The sequence below is a fragment of the Fundulus heteroclitus genome, chromosome 3, assembly GCF_011125445.2.
Source record: "Fundulus heteroclitus isolate FHET01 chromosome 3, MU-UCD_Fhet_4.1, whole genome shotgun sequence".
NCBI lineage: Eukaryota > Metazoa > Chordata > Actinopteri > Cyprinodontiformes > Fundulidae > Fundulus > Fundulus heteroclitus.
In genome coordinates this window covers 34,570,956-34,591,718 of record NC_046363.1, presented here as the reverse complement: position 1 = coordinate 34,591,718, position 20,763 = coordinate 34,570,956, and the positions used below count along the sequence as shown (strand labels likewise).

Genomic DNA, 20,763 nt, shown 5'->3' with positions numbered 1-20,763 from the left:
GGAGGCAAAGCAAAGCTCGTATTGCTTCAGTGAAGGCTATGGTGTTTGAAAGGCAGCCAAATAAACCTGGTTTTATCGGGCATGGAGCAACGTACAAAAGAAAGGCAGCAAATGCAATGTGTCGAGTTTTAAAATTGGGATCAAAAGGTTTGAGCTAATTAACCAGCTAAATAAAAGTCCCCCAGCATCATCCATGTACCCACAGCAGTTTTTTTTTTCTCTCTGCCTTTTTTGCTGCATTACTTTGCGCCCCTATGATGTCTGCAAGGTTTGCCAACATACACTGTGTGTGTGTGTGTGTGTGTGTGTGTGTGTGTGTGTGTGCGTGTGTGTGTGTGTGTGTGTGTGTGTGTGTGTTTGTGTCTTTGTGTAAGAAGAGAAGACAAATTACTCTTTGTGATGAAATATAAAAAAAATTTAATCACCAAATTATCTCACAAAAATCATTCTAATTAACTATGTTACATTGCAAGCATGACCTTTTAAGCCTAATACCCTTTGATCAAGCATGTTTTTTTTTTCTTTTACAAACTGTTTTGAAATTATTAGACTTTTTCCAGTGGAGACCCAAGGAGGACTGCGGCAGGAGAGTCAAATGGAAAGGACAAGGGCATGTAATAAAGACAAATGGCTAGAGCATGAAATTTGATTCATTGCCGTGCTACAGCAATGAAAGCAACCAAATGGTGAACTTTGACATGACATGAATTTCCAAACCATGTCAGAATTCCCCCCAACACTACCCAAAAATAAACAAAACCAGCTATGACTTATAGGCTCCATCTGAATACCCTTAATAATAGCTTCTTGTTCCTGTTCCTTGACCTTTCACGTGATCAACAGTAAGAACTCTACCGTGGGGAGGAAAGGAGCCTCGTACTGCTGTGCCAAATTCAGACAACCTTTAACTCCAACGTCATTACGTGACGCATTCGCATATGGATGATGCGAGTCAAACTCGGCCTACAGCCTTCCGAAACTGAACAACAAAGTGCACACTCGATGCTCTGAGGACATTTTGGTTGATTTCCTTGAGGGGGATGTGCTGATACATCATGTCATGCAAAGGATTGTGGGATACCTTAAGGGTTCTTAGCGCCGGTAAGGGACGCTGCGGGGTTCCTAGGCAAAACTAGAATCAGGAGGGAGCATGCAGGCTACTTTTCCTCCGTGGGCACACTTTCACTTTGGCTATAGTCCTTGATCTATAAGGGAATTAGAATGGAGCCTTAGTAATTTAGAGGTCCTTAGGGGGCTTCAATCAAATTATTAAACCATGTCAATCAAACTGTTAATAAATTATGGGTAGAAACGTCCTTAAATATACACAGTACAGCTTTTAAGTTAAACGCTGAAGGACACAAGTTTTAGACATGCATGTCGAGGTTTTAAACGAACGTGTTGCCTTGTGGCTAAAAAAAAAGCTGAATCTAATTTAATCACGTGTCCCTCTGTCTTTCGCATTCACACCCGAGTATGGGCCTTTTACAATCCATTCTATCCCATAGTAGGGAGCAACACTTGAGAAAAGATATTATGAGATGTACTTTTAAATGGTCTTCTACTTGACCCTTACAGTTAAGGTGTTAATAAACTAATTGTCCTGTTTAAAAAAAAAATACTATAACATATTTTTTGATGTATTTAAATGTTTTCTGTTTGGTGTCATTGTCAAACGTCTCAGGATTACAAACACTCACTCCCCTGGAGTGAGACTCAGGGTGTTTTCACTTCTAAGGTGTTTAGTCAATTTAAAACAAACTCTGGTTCCTTCCTTCCCTTAATGCAGTTTGTTTGTGCACAAGAACACAGCAGTTGCATTACCAAAACATTACCAAATCAACAGTACTGAAAATGAAGAATGTTATCTGGGTTTGGTTCCAAACAAACTCTAGAGTAGTGCGTTTATAGAGTGAAAGTGACTCAACCTTGATCTGATGCAGCTACCGTGGGTCCACTACATGTTTAAGCCAAACACCCTCCCATAGCCAGGTTTGCGTTACATTGTAAGATATCAAAGGGTAAAAAACGAATAAACAACGGCTGTGCATCAATTTTGTAAAGCATACAGCTCTATGCAACTTTCAAGATATCTTTTCAAAATCTTTCAGTGTACTTCTCAGTTAATTTAGCTTGAAACAGTGCCAGGTATTATTGAATTTTCTGGTTTTTAACCAGTTCAGAACACCACATTTGCTCCCTGTATTTATATTTGGTACTCATTTACCATTACTGCTGCCCCAGAAACATCTGACCAATAAACAGGCTACATGTTCTCGTGAAGTTTGCAATGACAGGTTATGGTCCATCTAGTGTTTTATCTGTGTGAAAAGGAATCAAACCACGGGAAAACAAACGATAGATGTGAAAAAGCCCTCAAGCTTTTGCTCCACTTCTCCCTCAGCACTCTGCTGAGCTAAATCTAACTCCAAATAAGGATAGCTGCAGCACTCATGGCAACACACTTCAAAGGTCTTCCAGCAAGCTCAAAAAGAAGATAACTGACAATGCAGAGTTCTTTTAACTGCTTTTGAGACTAATTGAAATTATTAACCAAAAATTTTCAGTTTGTTAAAAGTTAATGCATTTAACTTGTTGAGCCCGTCCAGCCGGATTTTGTGCCAAAAACTAAAGTCTTCCTGACACACTACCTTCTAAAACCTTTGTGGAACAAGTTTGCTTCAGCTGATTTAGTCCAGATTTATTGCAGTTATAGGCAAGATATGGATCTACAAAGTATGAGGCTTATCCTATATTTTCAAATGCGTTTTCGTGTAGTTTTGCAATGTTTAATTTTAAAAATACTTGTCGAGGCTCAGAAAATGTAATTATTTTCTTTGTTTAATGACAAAGAAAAACAATGTAACAACAACCACCATAGTAGACATTAGTGACAGCTCCAATAGTGGTTTCACTTGGAAAAAAAATTCTGTAACGTCTTAGCTTCACACAGATACCAAAAGTTTGCATTTACACTTACATTAAAACAGCTAAGTAATTTCAGGCAGAAATTGCTCCTAACCCCTTCTTGGCTTAAGGGGTTAATAATGTTTAACTTTTTTTTAATTCCAGCCGCCACCCAAAGACCTATCAAAACTTAAGTTCAATTCAAAAGGTTATTAACTTATGTAATACAGATGCACAGAAAAAGTGGATATAGAGCAATATTTGCTAATTAAAAAAATTTTAACCCCACAAAAGCCATGATAATCAAAGAATGTAATTTGTTTGGTTTTATTGTCACTCATTCCTAATAAAATGTATGTATATATATATATATATATATATATATATATATATAGATAGATAGATAGATAGATAGATAGATAGATAGATAGATAGATAGATAGATAGATTTTGTCAAGTATAGACTGAAGTTGTTCTAATAAAAACAGTAAAATGCAGTATGCAATGCACAGCAAAAGGTTGGGTAGAGGCAGCACTGTCTTACAGCCAGAGAAAAAGTATTTTTCCTTAGGCACATTCTTTGCTTTTATTTTTGGCATCAAGGCATATTAAGATTTTAAAAACATATGGTTTCAATTACGCTTAAATTTCACATCATACCTTTCCTACTTGGATGCCATAAAAAGTCCCAGAGTAACTAGACAGTTCTCTCCATGTGTGGAGTTTCCCTGCTTTCCTTACCTGTTTCTGCACACTGATAATCACTACAATGCACTTCTCTTATTCACAAGAAAAACAACATCAGGAAGTCATTGTGTGAAACTAACGAAGCACTGCCCATCACTCCAATTAACGTAGCACTCTTGGGAAGATAAGAGCAGCATTTGTGCACAGCATCAGACTGCAAGGTCAGTACTCAAGATCAATTAACCAGGTAGTATGAGCTTGTTGGACTCCCAGTGTTATTCAAGCAGAAAGACACAAAAGGATCATTCTCTGCACCATATTATGCAGGGAACTGGAACTAAATTCTGTTGTTGTGTCGTGATGTCTTCTGTCGCGGTGTACATTTGTAAAAAAAATAAATAAATAAATCACTTGATTTTTCTAAATATTTTCAGCTTGTTTCTAAATAAGGAGCTAATAATCAGTGATAGTTGACTGATTGTAAACACACGCCCCTTTGTTCTCACGGTTCATATCTACACGTTATATGTAAACCGAAGTAATCCACTTTCCTACTCGTACTTTACAGACAGGCATGGTACACCTATGAAGTTAGACCAAGGTTTAAATTTTTTTTATTTCATAAGCACAAAAAAAATTTATTCTACCAGTTTCACAGTTCAAAGTTGTACTGAAATAAAAGTGAGTGACCTGACGTTTTTTCCAACTGTATGGAGTTGAACCCTTCGAGGTAAAAGAGTTTTTCTTTGGACAAAAATGTTCTTAGGGTTTTATTTTGAGTTACTTAGTTGCTTTCTTTTTCACACCTTTGGCCTAAAAAAGAAACGGTGCCTATAATATTATTAGAAGTCAATAGTGTACATAATGATATTAAGTTGCACAAGTTAAAATTTCCCTCCCTCATTTGTAACAGTGATGTGCCAGATGTAAAGCATCGGGGGAACATTCGCCAGTGGAAGGGTTAATAAACTGACCACTCTTGAACCTGTTGCTGCACACAGCTGGTTAGCTGGCTGAAAAAACTATCTGCTTAATATTGTTAGAGATAACATAATTATAGTCTGTTATGTTATGTCAGTACCTGTAAGAATATCTATTTTAAATTAAAAACTAGATCATGTTGTGTATTTTTCTGTAAATACTAATAAAACTGTGGTGGTTTTACTGAAAGCTACCAGACTATGAGAATCTAATACCAGCCCATGCCAATCATTTTATTATCATTTGTAATGTCACAAAAAAGAAATTCACAGCCATCAGGAAATCACAGCCTTATTTATTTCAATAGGCAGAACCATATGCTTGCAGAAGACCTTTCACTGGTGAGCACCCACTCTGTAGTACAATATGAAAACACCATCTGGTGCGCGAACATCGGCTAAGATAAGCTCGCTGAGGGTAGATAGGAACCTGGTATGTCACGGGATTATCATACTGGTTGGTAGATCCGCTCTATTAGCCCCTGGTGGGTTGGATTATTGGATGATCATTACCATGTGTGACTGAATTTGGAGGTATGTACTTGCGCTTCCCTGATGGAGTTCAGGCTTGTTAACACCTCCTATTACATGTAGATTTAAGGATTTATAAGTATGCATCCATCTCACCTTAATGAGCACATGCTTTTTTTTCTGCCTTGGAAGAAAGCTGAAGGTTTTTTTTTTTATGTTGACTAGCCTCCCTGACAGATTATGTCATGTCCTATGCAAAGCGTAATATTCTCTAGTGTGTTTTAACAGAATCACAGATGAGCAGAGAAGAATGCGCATTCAGAGATGAGTCGTCCGCTCAACAAAACAAACATCTGCCGTTTCCCATCAGCGAGATTGAAGCTAATGATGAGCCACAAGTCTGCTGACAGAGAGAAAGGAATTGGATTGTGTACAAGAGTCCCAGTGAGACCGGACATATGTTTTAGAAAATAATGTGGATGGTGCATGGGTTTTATATAGCATGTGTGTGTGTGATAGCTGTGCCTTAGAGAGGAGACAGAAAATGGGCCCTGTGCTATTTCTTTTGCTCTTCATTTATCCCGTCTGGGCTTATGCATGTGGATGAAGGAAGGATACGTGAAAGCAGGTAAAACAACCACAGTTTTCCTCCCATTTCAATCTTTGCTTTCACTTACAGATAATGGAATTACACATCAAAGAAGCTTCTCTGTGTATCCAATTCTTCTGTGACCTCTACGAGCCTTTGTTCATATTCACCACAACAACTCCCCGGCCCTCTGCGTCCGCCGGCAGCCTTCTCCTTGCATGCTCTATATCTCTGTCAGGGGAGAGATTAAATTTTGATGAAAATGAAATATTCATTTCCACTCAGCAACTGATGGCCATCTTAATTTGATACAACTTTTGATGCGACAATCTCCATTGTTCTTTTTCATCACCAAACACATCCTCTTCCCCGCTCTTCTGACCCAACTGTACCACCCTCCTTTGGGTAATTCTCTACACATGCACCTCAGTTTTGGATCTGGCTTTGTTGAGATGTAGAACTCTTAAGTGCCATTGCAGCTTGTTGCATGCTCTTGAAATATCTCTAAGTCGTTTCAGATGAAACATTTGCACATACCCATACAATAAGTATCTCAGGGAGGATGTGAGGGGAGAGCATGGCGCTTGCAGCTCCCTGCAGACAAGCGAATCACATGAAAACTTCTCACAGCCTTTTCCTGCTGCTTGTGCGAGGATAATAACAAGCCACTGAAGTGCCACCGTGTGTTTGAAGACTTCAACAAAAAGAGGTGACCACAAACCCGATTTATCCTACTGAAGCTTGCGAACGGCTCATACTGCACAATGTGGCTTCAAGTGCTTGCACATTTGTCAGCTCACAATGAATCTTTGAGGCTGTTTGAAAGACAAAAATGAAAGCTGGGAACAGTGACTTTCAAAAGGATTTTGGGAAAACTAAATAAAAAATGCATGCATGCAGGTATGGTACGGTAGATGAGTGGCTAGGAGCTGAGGTAATGAAATACACATAAAATTACAAGGGAGATAATTTTGCATGAAACTCACACCATACATCAGCAACAATCAAAGTAATCCACACATAGAAAGAAATCAAGACAAATTTGACCATAAATCTAATTTTGAACACAGAAAATAATGTGCAAGAACGTACAGAAAGCACAGAAAATACCTGAAATCTGTCAGTACTGAAAACCAGTTATTCCCTCTATCAGTGATATTATTGCAAAAAATACTCATGCCGTTGACTACAGATGGATTTTTAAAGCTCTGAAGGTACCACTTGGCACCGTTGGGCCCATAACCCAGGAAGATACAGAAACATTTTCACATAAACTTTACTCTGTGTACTGCATTTCGGTCCCGTGGGTGTTTAAAGTGCAGCATAAATAAAACTGGTATGGTATGGTATACAGCACCCACAACTTAGTGCATATTGCAACATTTGTCATGTATTGTTGTTCATGGGTCACTCTCATGGTGCTTCAAACTGCTGTAATTAATAGGGTCAGTTATTCCATGAAAGCAAATTAGTATTTCTTTTTCAGCCCCAATGGCACACGTATTGCATAAAACTCCACAGCTGAAGAAAGAGCCTGCTGAAGCTCGTTTAAAGCTTGCTGCAAAATATGAACAAGCCAGTGAAATACTAGGACAATACTGCGTGGTCAGATGAGACCAAAAAGTTAAATATTTGCCTGTCTTTACACCACACCTTGTTGGGAGGAGAGCCACTGTACATTGACTCAAAAACCAAAATACAGCTGTGAGGTTTGTAGGGGTGAATGAAGTGGGGTTGTTTTTCAGCATGATGAAAGAATTCAAATGAAATAATGATGAATGGAGACATTGACCAGGAAATTGTTTATATGGACTGGAAGATGAGACACGGGTTACAGGGTTATGGCTCCAAGAACACAGCGGTGAAAACTCCCAATTTATGTTGTGGGTGGGGGGTGGGGGTAATCAGTGGAAAAAAATGAAGACCTGAGTGCATAAAGGAGGGCCCAATAACGTGAAATAAAAACAGTTTGGATGGAAGAAGGCGTCAAAATCAGACTACACTTTCTATCACACCTAAGCAATGCATAAAACTAGGTTCTCCATACAGGAGACATCTGGAACTTTTCATTAGCAAAAAGGCTTTTCTACTAGGTATTTAATAAATGTCAGTGACTGTGTTCTATACTCATTCCCTTTTTTAATCACAAATATCTTTTTTAATTTCTTTATTTGAGATAATTAATTAGCTTGTTTCCAACATCTGGGGCACATTTCATGACAGTAGGTTCAATAGAAATGTATTTGCTTCGAAAAACAGCTTGTTTAATGCATATCTTCTATCCTTTACATTGCTACTTAAACTTACAAAAATTGTATGTTTACATAAATACGTCTGAATTAGTATAAAGGCTAAAAAAAATAGGACATTTATGAACAGGAGATAGAATGTTTTATTGAAAAGGATTAAAAAAAAAAACATTATTAGTGCCCTCTTTTATCTCTCCAAACATGCAAATTTTCTAAAGATAGTATTTGTAGAGGGGAAAAAAATATTCCCTCAGCTTCTGTGATCAGGTTTTATCTTTCTTATAGAAAACCCTGCATGCTCTGCTTAAATGGTTCCTTTATAAGATAGGAAGCTCCAAAACATGTCAGGAAGGAGGGAGAAAAAGAATTGCAAAGGGTAAGCAGAGGGAAACTAAAGAGGAACGCAGCATGCGAGAGGACAAATACAGTAGAAATAGTCCTTTATTCCCTCCAACAGATAGAAGCTGCTGAATGATACAGAGCAACCATCTGGCATCAACTCGGCGCAATGCACTGTAAAAGCACTAAAATCAATGGCAACAACTCCACCTTGGATGCCCACCATTACCCAGATGGTGTACTTGGAGAACTGCAGGCCACCTAACTCAGAGCAGACACAGCACAGACACACTACCGCCCACCTCGATGAATTTCACTGGTTCGCTGGGGTTGGTAACCAGTGCTGAGGAGCAACATTTGCCATACTGCACTGACTAGAAGAGACCCCTATTTTGGCTTCATTAGGGTGAATGAGAGACAAAGAGCAACCACACAAACTACAAAATTGGAAGAAGGAGAAGGAAGAAAAACTCCCACTTAACTACTCCTTCATAAACCCTCTCAACCATAATGAATCTGTGCACTTACATAATATAATTTTACAAGAGCAATAATATCAACACACGTACTTTACATGATTTATACAGACACCAAACTTATTCAGGTGCAATACAACAGAATATTACACTGTTGTATTATTTTTACACAAGAAAAACTACTAATTAACCCAGCCATTTTCCACAACGCCCTTTAAAAAGATCATATGAAGACATATGCCTAGTGATATTTTCTTCTCTTCTCTTTGGTTATGAAGGTGAATTCAGCAACCTTTTCTTGCATTGCTCCCCTCTTTGTGTGCGCGCGAATACACACGCGCACACACGCACATTTACTGCGTCTGTAACACAAGCAATGACAGATCCTATAAAAAGCAATGGTGTGATTGTAGCACATTTCTTGGTATATTTGTCTCTGCACTTTGACATTTTTTTTTTTAAAGCAAAGCCTGTCAAATCTATTTCGGGTCTTTATTTGAGCTGCTGCCACTTGAAAAGAAGATCACAGGAGGAAAAGAAGATAACCCTTGACCCAAACAATTTCACTTTAGATCGGTAATGAGAAAACTTTTGAATTTCTGCAGTTTCTGAGAAGTCAACAAAGTCCGAACATGATGTGAAAAATCACTGCTTGTGCAGGGCCTCCTTAAAAGCTGGACGCGATACCTCTCTGTGCATAACTGCAAACATGTTATACTTTGTGCTTTTAATTTCTGTAAATGTAAAGTTAAGAAATATATTTAAAATAAAAGATGATAAATACCATTATTAAATCACTGTGCTCTAAAATGCATTTATCTTTAACTTGTGCACACCTTAAATAAGTATAGGGCACACAAGGGACTTGCAGATAAATTATTATTTACAAAACCAATGTTGATAATATGCTGTACCATACAGAGGGACAATTCTCGTCTCCCTGTGAATACAAGATATGCAATATGCAATGGTGCACCAATTAATCCACTTTAAGCCATCTGGAAGACAAAAAGCCCAGTTCCATTTAAGACGCTCTCACCCCCTGGCTGTACTTTGGCTGTAGTAGTGGTATTTTAATGAGGGAGCTACTGCCATTTTGAGTAATTGTCCTTAATAGCATTCCACTAAATGTCAAAAACTGTTCACCTTGTGACAAAAAAAATAAAAAAAATAAAAGAAACATATTGATCTTCATTTTGTCCCTGTCTCTTAGTTGCACACAACGATTCATCACATGGCCAGTCTGCCAAAGACAATTCTCACATTGTTCCCTCAGTGAGTGATTGGAGTAAGAAAGCTATTGAGAACTTGGCTCCTTCATCTTTTTTTCTTCCACGGCGATATTTAACTGCTTGGGACAACTTTTACTCAGTGTTAGTCAATACCTGTGCATATTTCACAAGTGTTTAAAAAAATCAATAAATAAAATGTTAGAGTTTGAAAGAAGAATGTACGTTTAAAACTTTAGGTGGGCGCTGTTTTGTTTCTGATTTTAAACGGTGTTTTTCAGAATGTAGAAATTTGTCCACAAAACGGTATTTCCATGAGGCAATATGTGGCTGAATATAGCCGCTGACTCAACACTGTGCCCGTAGAAAATGGAGCACACAAGGCATAGTGCATAGAGGTCACACAAGCCCACGGTGTTTCCTTGCGCGGCACCTGAGTGCACAGAGCATTCGCAATTTACTTCTGTCCTGTGACTTGCCCGCACTTTCGTTGGGGTTAATTAAAAAAATTCACTCGACCTTAGCGTCTGTCAAAAAAGAAAAAAGAAAAAAAAAAAAAGAGGCTGTTCATATTCAACGATAAGTAACTGCGACCAGTGCGTAAATGTGATGATTTGGAAGCAACTTCCAAGGCAACGTGAGTGAGAGTGTGCATGACTGGATGCAGTTCTGATGAGTCCAACTTACCTATTCGTATAACGTGAGGCATCCCGCAAGAGTACTGAATCCAAAAGAGGCAAGCAATCAGCGAAGTCCAATATTCCCAAATCGCACTCCGGGGAGACAGCCAAGTATTTCGCATGGTGACAAAGTCGTTGGATCCACTTTTTTTCTCACAAAAAATTCCAAAGATGAGTCAGAATTGTTCATGAAAACTGAATTCTACGGAACATGTGTGGATGTGTGTAAAATGCGACAACTCTGAGCTCATTGTTCCTGGTGCAACATTCTCCTCGGGTTTCTTTTCTTTTTTCTGCCTCTCACCAGTCTTAGAAAGAAAGATGAGGATAAACCCCCTCCGTCCCTCGCAGGGGGATCAGCGAAAACACCTGCTACTGCAGGCTGCAAACAATCACCCCGCAGGAGTCTCAATGTATACCCTCCTGCACACAGTGCTGTCTGTCTACAGGCAACAACAAAAAAGAGCCGAGCCGAACTCCTGCGCTTCGCTGCGCCACTGTGGACGAGGAGAACTGCGCCTGCGGAAGTTTGACTCTCGTCGAATGACTTTGTCCTCCTTCAGCTTGCCCTGTGGTTGTTGAGATATTTCAACATACTTCGGTTACTCTGGAATGCTTCTCGTAGTTTAGTCACTCCGGTCCTGATCGCCCTCTGCAAACGGCTCAGAACACAGGGAAAGAAAGGACGCCCGCTCCGGTTGCGCACCGTTATTGGCAAGAGGGGGGTTACTGGGGAAGGTCCATCTGGTCGAAGAGATTCCTGTTACATCGTTTAAATTTTACGAACGCTTCACTGCGTGTTGGTTAGGAATGTATGCGGGCAACCGTGTATCTGCGTGCGTCTAACGACCCTCCTTCCACGGTGCCACTAGAGGTACGCGTCGTTACGCATTGTTGTCAACTATGTCCAAGTGTTCCGTGGACGTGAAAGGGATCCGAATCAACACCCAGTTCTTTACTTTTCTTATTATTTTTTTTTACAGCACATATCTGCTTTTATTTTGGTATGCAACATTTCTGCATGCTTTTATCATGAAATCTGGCTTTTTTTAGTCCGTCAATGCTTGGTAATTGGGTTCTCTGATCAGAGACTAGACATAAAAAACAAAAGCACGTGTTCATTTGATTTATAATTAACATATTACGTTGAAACACGTTTTTTTACTTAGTCTTCAAAAAAGTATTAGTGGGAGTTTATATTAGGTTCGGATTTTCTTTACATATTTAAAACGAATATAATATAACTTCCCAGTAAAAAAAAACAAACAAACAAACAAAAAACAACAATAACCCTTTATTTGATTTTCCTGGATAGGCATCTTCTTATGCGAGCATATACGGCGAGAATGTGGGTACTTTTTCCATCTGTGAACCTCAAAAATATCGTCCAGCATAATTTTTCACAGCATAAAAATTTGGTAGCACTTCGGAGTTTTATAGCATGTGGCTACAATGTGTAAAAAAGGCTGACCTCTGTCGGCAGTGCTGTGTGTATGTGTGCGCGCGCGCCGTGTGTGTGTGTGTGTGTGTGTGTGGGGGGGGGGGGGGGTTGTACTTCGCTAGCCCAATTTGGGGGAGGAGGGAGTAAGAATCTGAGAAAATTGGTGTTTTCTATGTTTTCATTATTTCAAATATGAAAATAACAAAATAAAATCAAACTCAATTGAAATTTCGGACACAGAAGATAAAACAACTCGTATTTAGCCTTATTTTGTGATTTAAAACCAAAAAATATAAATAACTTGCTATGTTTTTATTTTTCAATGCTGTTTTTGTTTTTTCATGAGAAATGTCACATCACTAAAACATCCATGGATCATGTTTATGATAGCAAAAAGGAAGGAAACTCTAAAGTATCTTCACAGCTGGGGACTGGATAAAATATTTGCATGTGGGGTACTGCTTTTAGCTGACTGTTAGGCAAATGTCAAAAAGCACAATTCTTAGTTTTTCTTTCGGTGTCAGTGGACGCATGGATTCCCTGCAAAGTCATTGTGCATCATTTGTTACCCATTCTTCGTGCACTGCTAATTGTCATTAAAGACCAACTGCAAGAGGATGACTTCCAGGAACCGCTCAAAGATGTTTTGATTAGAAAGACTCGATAGGGGCCACTGGTAATTATTGGAGTAGGAACACCACAACAAAAAGCCATGAACAAATTTAAGGAGTTTTATTTAGCCATAACACTATGGTAAAGCTTAAAAGTTTGAATAGAATACAACATTCATTTTCACAGCTCTCATAAAAACAATGTGAAACTTTACAGGCATAACTGCCTATCAGCCTTGCAATATTAAAAAAAAATCTAAAGAAAGAATTGCAGATACTGTCAATTACTTAATCAAATAGACAATTAAGTTATTTTTGCTTTGAAAATGAAAGTTTTGTCAGTAGCGTGTGTGTTAAACAATAAACTATACATTTCATTTAAGTCCCATAAAAAAAGAGCAAACCTAGATTCTGTAGGTATATGTTTTTGAATACCTACATACTAAGAATAATCTAAATTGACATTAAAGCATGCTTTATCCCCTCCAAAATGTTGTTTTTTTTTTTTTTTTTTTACAAATGCACTTGACCTTTTCTTTCCCTAAATATGTAATCCTGGCCAATCGTGATTGACAGGGGCTGAATGAGGGCCATGCAAATAAAGCGTATGACAAATAAATAAAAGTCATGAGTCTTTAAATCTTTTTTGTCCCATGCTAATTCCATGCACCAAAAATATACATATAAGAACATCTGGCAAATCTAATTGGGAGTTATCGTCTCCTCTGCATATACTGACATCCCCATGGCATAATCAGAAAACGGAAACAGAACTTGGAATAAAAGCTTCACATTCTGTAGTGAATAGAATATCAATCCTTTATGCTTAGCTAGATAGATAGATAGATAGATAGATAGATAGATAGATAGATAGATAGATAGATAGATAGATAGATAGATAGATAGATAGATAGATAGATAGATAGATAGATAGATAGATAGATAGAAAGAAAGAAAACGCTCACTACTCTTTATCACAAAAAATATTTGCATAAATTAGCAATTGTTTGACAAAAAAAACAATGTTACATATTTTTGTGCTTAATACGAGCCTCGTGATGAGATAGTGTTGCGGCTCATTGGTTTAATTTTTTCTGTTGTGAATAGAAGAGAGGAATAAACTGTTCATCAGGGGGCACGCAAGCAAGAACAAGCCAGACTGACTGCCACTGCATATTCATGTCTCACAGAGCAGATTTATCGCCTCTTGGCACAATGTAAGGACTATCAACGTGAGTTATGTGGCCCAGCTCTCGCATTATGGAGATTCATTGACTTGCTGCTCTTTCAAACACAAAATGTACACAGGCCGAGCAAACAAGACATTCTGGGTCTGTGGGTGCCCTCTATAGAGAGATCTTGGTCTGTGCTCTCAATCACCTGGGCTGGAAACTGGAGAGTCTCAAACTTGAGGAATCCCCCATTGACAAAATGTGAGTCGTAAAATTAAGGGACTCAGTTCTGTTCCTGAATTTTAAATAGCTGCTGAAGTAGATATGAACAATTTCAGATTTTTTGTGCTGCTGGCAATACATTCTAATTCCCACAGCCATCAGTTTAGTCTCTTTGTCCCTTAAAGAAGTGGGCTATCAAATATTATAATATCTCTAACATAATGAGAAAACGCAGTAATGCAGTTTGGCAGTGTTAATGCAAAAGGAGTAGAGCCAGGAATACTTTGGAATAGCATTCTCATTGCTCATGTTAAATTATGAATATTTGGTGTAAAAGTGTAAAAAAATATATAGATCTATCAATACTTCACATAACATTTACAAACGAATAATAATTTGATAATTAATTATGTTTTTTTTCTTTTTTAAAGATAATGTACATACATAAGGCAAAGGAGCATTTAAAAAGTTATGAGGTTTATTAACAGTTTCTATTATTTCATAATTTAAAGGAGAGATAGTGCGCTCTATAGCACCCTTGGACAAGATGAGTATAAGTCAAACATTGATACTTTATAGCAGCAGCGTAATCACACACTAAAATGTGGACTAATCTCTTTTAGGTATCTCGTTTTTTATTTATCTGGTGACAGAATTCCTGACAGTAGGGAAAATGTCAAGAAAATGTTATTAGATAAACTATGACTTTGTCTTCTGCATGTGCAATTATGACACAAACCCTGTTCTTTTGTCCGCTCTTCAAAATGAGAAAAACAAGCAAGCATACTATCTGAGCAAGGCAACTGTGAGTTTATAGTCAAAAGACAGGTAAATGTGTAGAAGAAATGCGCTGATCTCCTAAACCTGATCATTTTGACATTTTATGATAGTAGAAAAACAAATAACCAAAAAGGAGAAAACAACTTGTACTGAGACAAGCAAGGCAGAATAGGGTGAAATGTTCCCTTTGAGACTTCTGCATGAAATTTAATTTGCTTCAGGCTTTTTACATGTTTGCTTTTACACTTTACGTGAATAATTACAAAAGACCTGTTAAAATGTGGCCATTTATTTGTATTCCTTCAGGTAAAACTTTGTCCAATGATTTTACTTACATTCTCTGAAAGCGAAGAATTTTATGTTCTAATTTTTTTTTTATTTGTTCATCCATTTGCAAGCTTCTGTGTTTAGTTTTATGTGTAATAAGAAAATAGTTATTTGTACTCAACTAACTTTAGGGGCATAAGGATACACCCAACCAGTTTATACACGGCATGTCCTCACCAGGGTATAATGTCTGATTTTTTAAATAATTAGAAACTTCAATTGCAAATGTTGTGTACACAAACAAGGAATTTGGGTTTGGTTCCACTTTGCTCTCAACAAATACATTTTAGGTACAAATATTTTTTTGTAAATATGTGCACGTTTCTACAAAAGAGGAGTCTGGTATTTTATGTGGGAGATGGGAAAATAAAGTTGATTGGCTAAAACTGCTTCCTAAGGCTGTGTGAGCTTCACATCAAACAGGTTCCTCACCAACCGTTTTCAAATATCCAGGCTAGAAGTCACCTCCTCATTTTCGCTGGTACATCCTGAAGTTTCCTAAACACAAATGGCTTTCTCCTGAAATCTATTAACTCGCCTTGTTATTCATTACATAGCCCAACAGATTCTTTATTAGTTGAATCTATAAAAATGGGTAAGAACGACTTCCATTTAAACTTTAAAATAAGTCCCAAACACAGATGTGTGGTTTTAAGCTTTAAGAACGGCAGCAACATAATAGTGCTTCTCAAGATTTCACATTGTTGTGGCACACTGCACACTGAGATATGATAAATTAAGAGACTTACAGTTTAGCCATCTATTATCAGAGCCCTTTGAATGCTATTTGGTAATAATTATTATTATTATCATGATTATAACATTGTAAAATGCATATTTAGTTAGATGTTTGAGTAAGTTAGGCCAAGAAAAGCCAAATATTAAAATGAAGTTCATAAAATTTAAAATCTGTTACACAATGCAATACACAAGACAAGAGGCTTGATAGTTTTCCACTGATGATACATAAAAAGCGGAGAGAAAAAAAATCTTTAATCTATATTTAAACCAAAATTAATCATCTATGCACAATGACGCCTTGGTTTTACGACGGCACGATGATAACTGCCCTGCCCAGGCGCTTGGTTTGAAGCTGCTAAGTAGACAGCACACTTCAGCAAACAAATTCCAACTATTTGTTTGAACAGACCTCCCTTTGAGGTCTGAAAGAAAAAGCCGCATTTTATCAAGAGTTGTGGATATTTGATGCGACTGTTCAAAGCCTGGACTGAAGGGGAAAGAAAGTAGCAAAAAAATGATGGTAAAGGATGGCAAGGTTTGCAATAAGAGCTACTATTAAAATAACTCCAGTCCTCTCTTTGAGTAAATTAAAAAGTCATTTAAGTTGACACTTTTTTAGGCAGGACTCACATCCACACATTGCACGACACAGTCAGTTCTGGGTATTTTTTTTGTTTTTTGTTGCTGTTGTTTTTTTCTTCCAAAATGACTGCTGTTGCATTTGCAAGCAGTCGCGATCGATGTCTCTTCTGGCAAGTTGGTCATAACAAATAGCTCCCGAAACATCAAGTCCCCATTGTAAAGAGAGGAACATTGACAAGAGGTATACTTATCTTACGAGATTGATCAGACCATTTTTGTTTAATTTTTTTTTCCTGAAGTCTTTGAGAAAAGAACAAGGACAATCAATCCCCATGATGTGTTTCACTGCGTGCTCGTAAGCCTGTGATTGGGTGGAAAAGATGTGCACTCCAAGATGTTAGATTGTTCATAATTATTTGGAAAAAATTGCTGGAACTTCGATTGAGACCAACAAATGAATGATGTGAGATGTTTTCACTATTGATTTAGCTTTTCTGTTCAAAAGGGGGAAAAAATAGAGCTCTGCCACCAGGCTGAATGCAATGCTAAAGATCCAACATCTCCTCTCAACAATAGTGAATGGGAACTCATCTCTAGGTCTAATATGTTATAAAGTTGATGTCTGCTTTTATTGAGATCCTTTTGATGGGGTTCACATTTTTGAAGCTGCAGCTCAGGCTTTGTTCACATATTGTTGAATCAAAACCACAAAGTCAACTTTTCAAACTGTTTGATTGTTGTATTGATCACTTGAAAGGACATAATAGCTACTGATTTATAGATTTGAAAAATTAAAACATATGTTTATAAAAGTGAGCAAAGCTCAAAATCCTTAAACTAGCTTTTATTTCCACACAGGAAAATCCTCTGGGTAACAGCAAAACAAAAAAATGTTTTAAGTTAGCCATCAATTTACAGAAAGTAAGAAAAAATGAGTATGATACATTTACTGTCATGATCTCGGCACTGATGCCTGGTCTGATTACTTATGTCACACAGCTGGTTAGCTCCGCCCTTTTCTCATCACCACTCATTCTGATCCACCTGCTCCTATCAGTATATAACCAGCCTTCAGACCAGATACCATTGCCAGATAATTTCGAGCTATTGTGTCTTTTTTTCCCAGCATTCTTTTGTTCTGACTACCTGATCCTGACCTGTCCTGTCACTCGACCTCTGAGCCTGCCTGTTCCCATCTGACCTGTTTGCCTGACCTGTCTACCTGACTTCTGCCTAACCTGACTGCCTGCCAGATCTCTGCCTGCTTGTGTACCGACTGGATCTGTTACCTGACCTCCGTCCTGGCTCCTACCTTCGACCACCTCCTCGACTCCGTCCTTGCCTTCGTTCTACGGCTCATCCTGCTCATATTCGTCTTCATGATTCTGACCTTCTGCCTGTCCTCCGACCTCCAATACACCAGCGTCTGGGACTCTCTGAGTAGCAACCGCAGCGCTGTGTTGGTAGCCCACCAGCTGGAACCTACCTCTATTCCTGGACCTGGACTGGACATTAAGTCCAGGTTAGTGACCCGCACGTTTGTGATTAATCACTCCCAGATCAACAAGGTCACTAACCTGTTGTCTCCACCCGCAGAGGTTCCTTCTGTAGACGCCAACGCCACCCGATCCATCAGTTATTTCAATAAACTGTTAAACCGCTTCTGTTTGTCTGCCTTGAATTCTGGGTGCACCTGTTCTGAGCCTAACAATTTACAGTATAAAGCAAAACTTAACTGATATTTGGTTGCATAACCCCCTTTTCTAAAACCTGTTGCAATTCTGTGTTGAATGGGCTCGACCAACTTTTGGCACCTGTAAACAGGTTTAAATCCAGAACAATTCGACTGCAGTTTGCAATCCCTTTGCATTTGTTGGTGTTAAACCAGAAACAGCATTTTGATTTCATCCGACAACTTTTGCATTGGATCAAGACTCGGGGATTGGGCTCCCAACTTGATGCCAGACCTATTATTGTTGGTCTGGCATCAAGATGATGCTTGCTTAGTGGTGTATTTGGGATCATTAGGCCTTTCTCAATAAACAACTACACAAGTAAGTTCTTCTTTGCTTGGTAAATTTGTGCTTGGCGAATACAATAGAAAGTACGTTCTTGCTAAGAACACAAGAACACAGTAACTACATACATGGCTGTAAGTAGTTCTGTATTTAGAAGAGAGTATACCTAATAATGTCACTCATCACTTAGTTTAGATCTTTCTAGGAGTTTCAAAAAAGGTCCCGTTTTACTATGATAATTTATGATAACTTATTTTGACAAATATCAAATATACATAATTAATTTGAAAAAGTGTCAATACTAAGTTGAAGCCTTTTAAGATAATGAGCTCTTTGAATCACTTTTTGAAATACCTTTTTAAGACTTCTGTTATCAGTGAGGCATGATTGTCCACTAAAAAGTAAAATCCTTGGCTCGATTTGCTTGTCAAATATCTTTTTGAGTCTCTGTTGATAGAGTAGTAAATGATGAACAGTTAGAGTTAATCAATTGATCGATTCCTTCTATTATTTTTTAAGTGTTGAATCCATAAGCAGCAAACGTTTAAAGCATTATTTTACTTATTTTTTACCAACCTGTTGCGGGACATGATAATTGCATGTCCCGCAGACTCATATCAGATATCTACAGCACAAACACAGAAAAACTTTTTTTACTGAAAACTTTACTAGAAAAAAAAAGCAACTCAAAGATAATCAGCTGGTAAGTACAGGGATCTGAGACCTTGACTGTCTAATGATATGTGAATACTAATATAATTTAAAATGTAAAAGAAAATGAGGAAACAGTGGAGTAGATGAAGCCAGGACATGAGGGTGAAGAGAATCACTTGGAGCATTTGGGAAACTGGAACTGTGATCTCTCCTCCTGCAAAGCTGTCAGCATGAAACAATGAAAAGGGGAAAATAATAAAGAGTTCACACCTCACTAAATTAGGTTTACATGAAAGGCAAGAGTCTTAAGGAAATTTGTGTTTTCTACTACCAGGAAAAGTGAACGTTTTTCGATCATTGAGGAGTACTGCAATAAAATATTTTTTCTTACATGCCAGAAAATTGGGAAGACAAATTAAATTAATTGGTATTAAAAAAGAAAACTGTAAAATGTAAAACATTTTCAGAGAAAAAAGTATATATCTTATATTCTGGTCCTTGAAATTATCCACCACATATACTAAAACACCTAATGTCTCACGTTCAGCTAATAAAAACAGATTACAGGTAGTTGAAAATAACAGCAACCCGCTGGGCCTCCAGCCACTGCAGCCTGTCAGCAGAGCTGAGCTGCTCTGAAAACTCCGGAGGGCACATTTCAAAGTATGCATATTGGTATAAACCCGATCAGTTTCTGCACTCACCTTCTTCTTTTTCTGCTGCAGGGGCACAGTGCATTGTGCGATACCTTGCTGGACCAAATATGCAGAAGGATGCATTGATGCATCTGTAATAAAAGAGGCAGAGCAAGACCACATCTGGAAAATTTGAACATACATGCTTTGAAAGACACTTAGGTTTGGATCCGTACTTGTGCCACTGTTGATGACATTTCACAATAATGTCAGTGCACAAGTACAGACAAGAAAGAACAATAACAAATGAGAAAGGGCTTTTGTCTTATCATTTAATGGCATTTCCTTATTAACATGGGCTCTTAAACACTGCTCTTGTATTATTTTTGAACAACTGTATTTGTAAGTAATACATAGTACACATTTGTTTTCCAATTCATATTTCTTTCTTTGTGAAAACCGTCTCTCCACATTCACTGCATAGAACACCTGACAAAACAAACTTCCTTACGTGTTGAATAGTACCATGAGTGCTGTTAGTGCACGTTGTTGTCCATGAGAGTTTCCTGTGGGCAATTATAGAAAATCAAGAATCTAAAATATTAATTTAACCCTTTTCAACATTACTTGGACCATACAGTTTCTTTGCTGACAGACTCAGGGCTATCTTCAGCAACACAGTCTTATGATTCAAGGCGAGGTGCCACGTGCAGACAAGGTTATGAGGAATTGGCCCAATTCTGCCGCTGATTGCAACGTTTACCAGGGCTCTAGACTGCGCTGGCTCGGAGTTAGAGACCGCTCAAGATGTATGTGCTGCTGCTGACGCATGTGGCAGTGGTGTGATGGGGAGAGTGGAGACAATCACAACCCTGATCAGTCATCCAGACAGTCTGTGAGATGGGAAGCGATTGCTAGCGGGATTCAGCCACTGGTTATAGATGAGAAAGGCAGTGAGTAATAATGGATTTCT

General features: G+C 38.1%; 1 protein-coding gene across 1 annotated transcript in view; it reads right to left on the bottom strand.

Moving 5' to 3' along the window:
* LOC105937454 (glutamate receptor ionotropic, kainate 3) overlaps window positions 1–11,564 on the bottom strand; it is a 134,351-nt gene extending 122,787 nt beyond the window's left edge. The window contains exon 1 of the mRNA XM_012878773.3: window positions 10,615–11,564. Within this exon, the coding sequence (XP_012734227.2) occupies window positions 10,615–10,729 (115 nt within the window). The 5' untranslated portion in view covers window positions 10,730–11,564. The remainder of the gene's footprint in view (window positions 1–10,614) is intronic.
* Window positions 11,565–20,763: the final 9,199 nt, after the last annotated feature.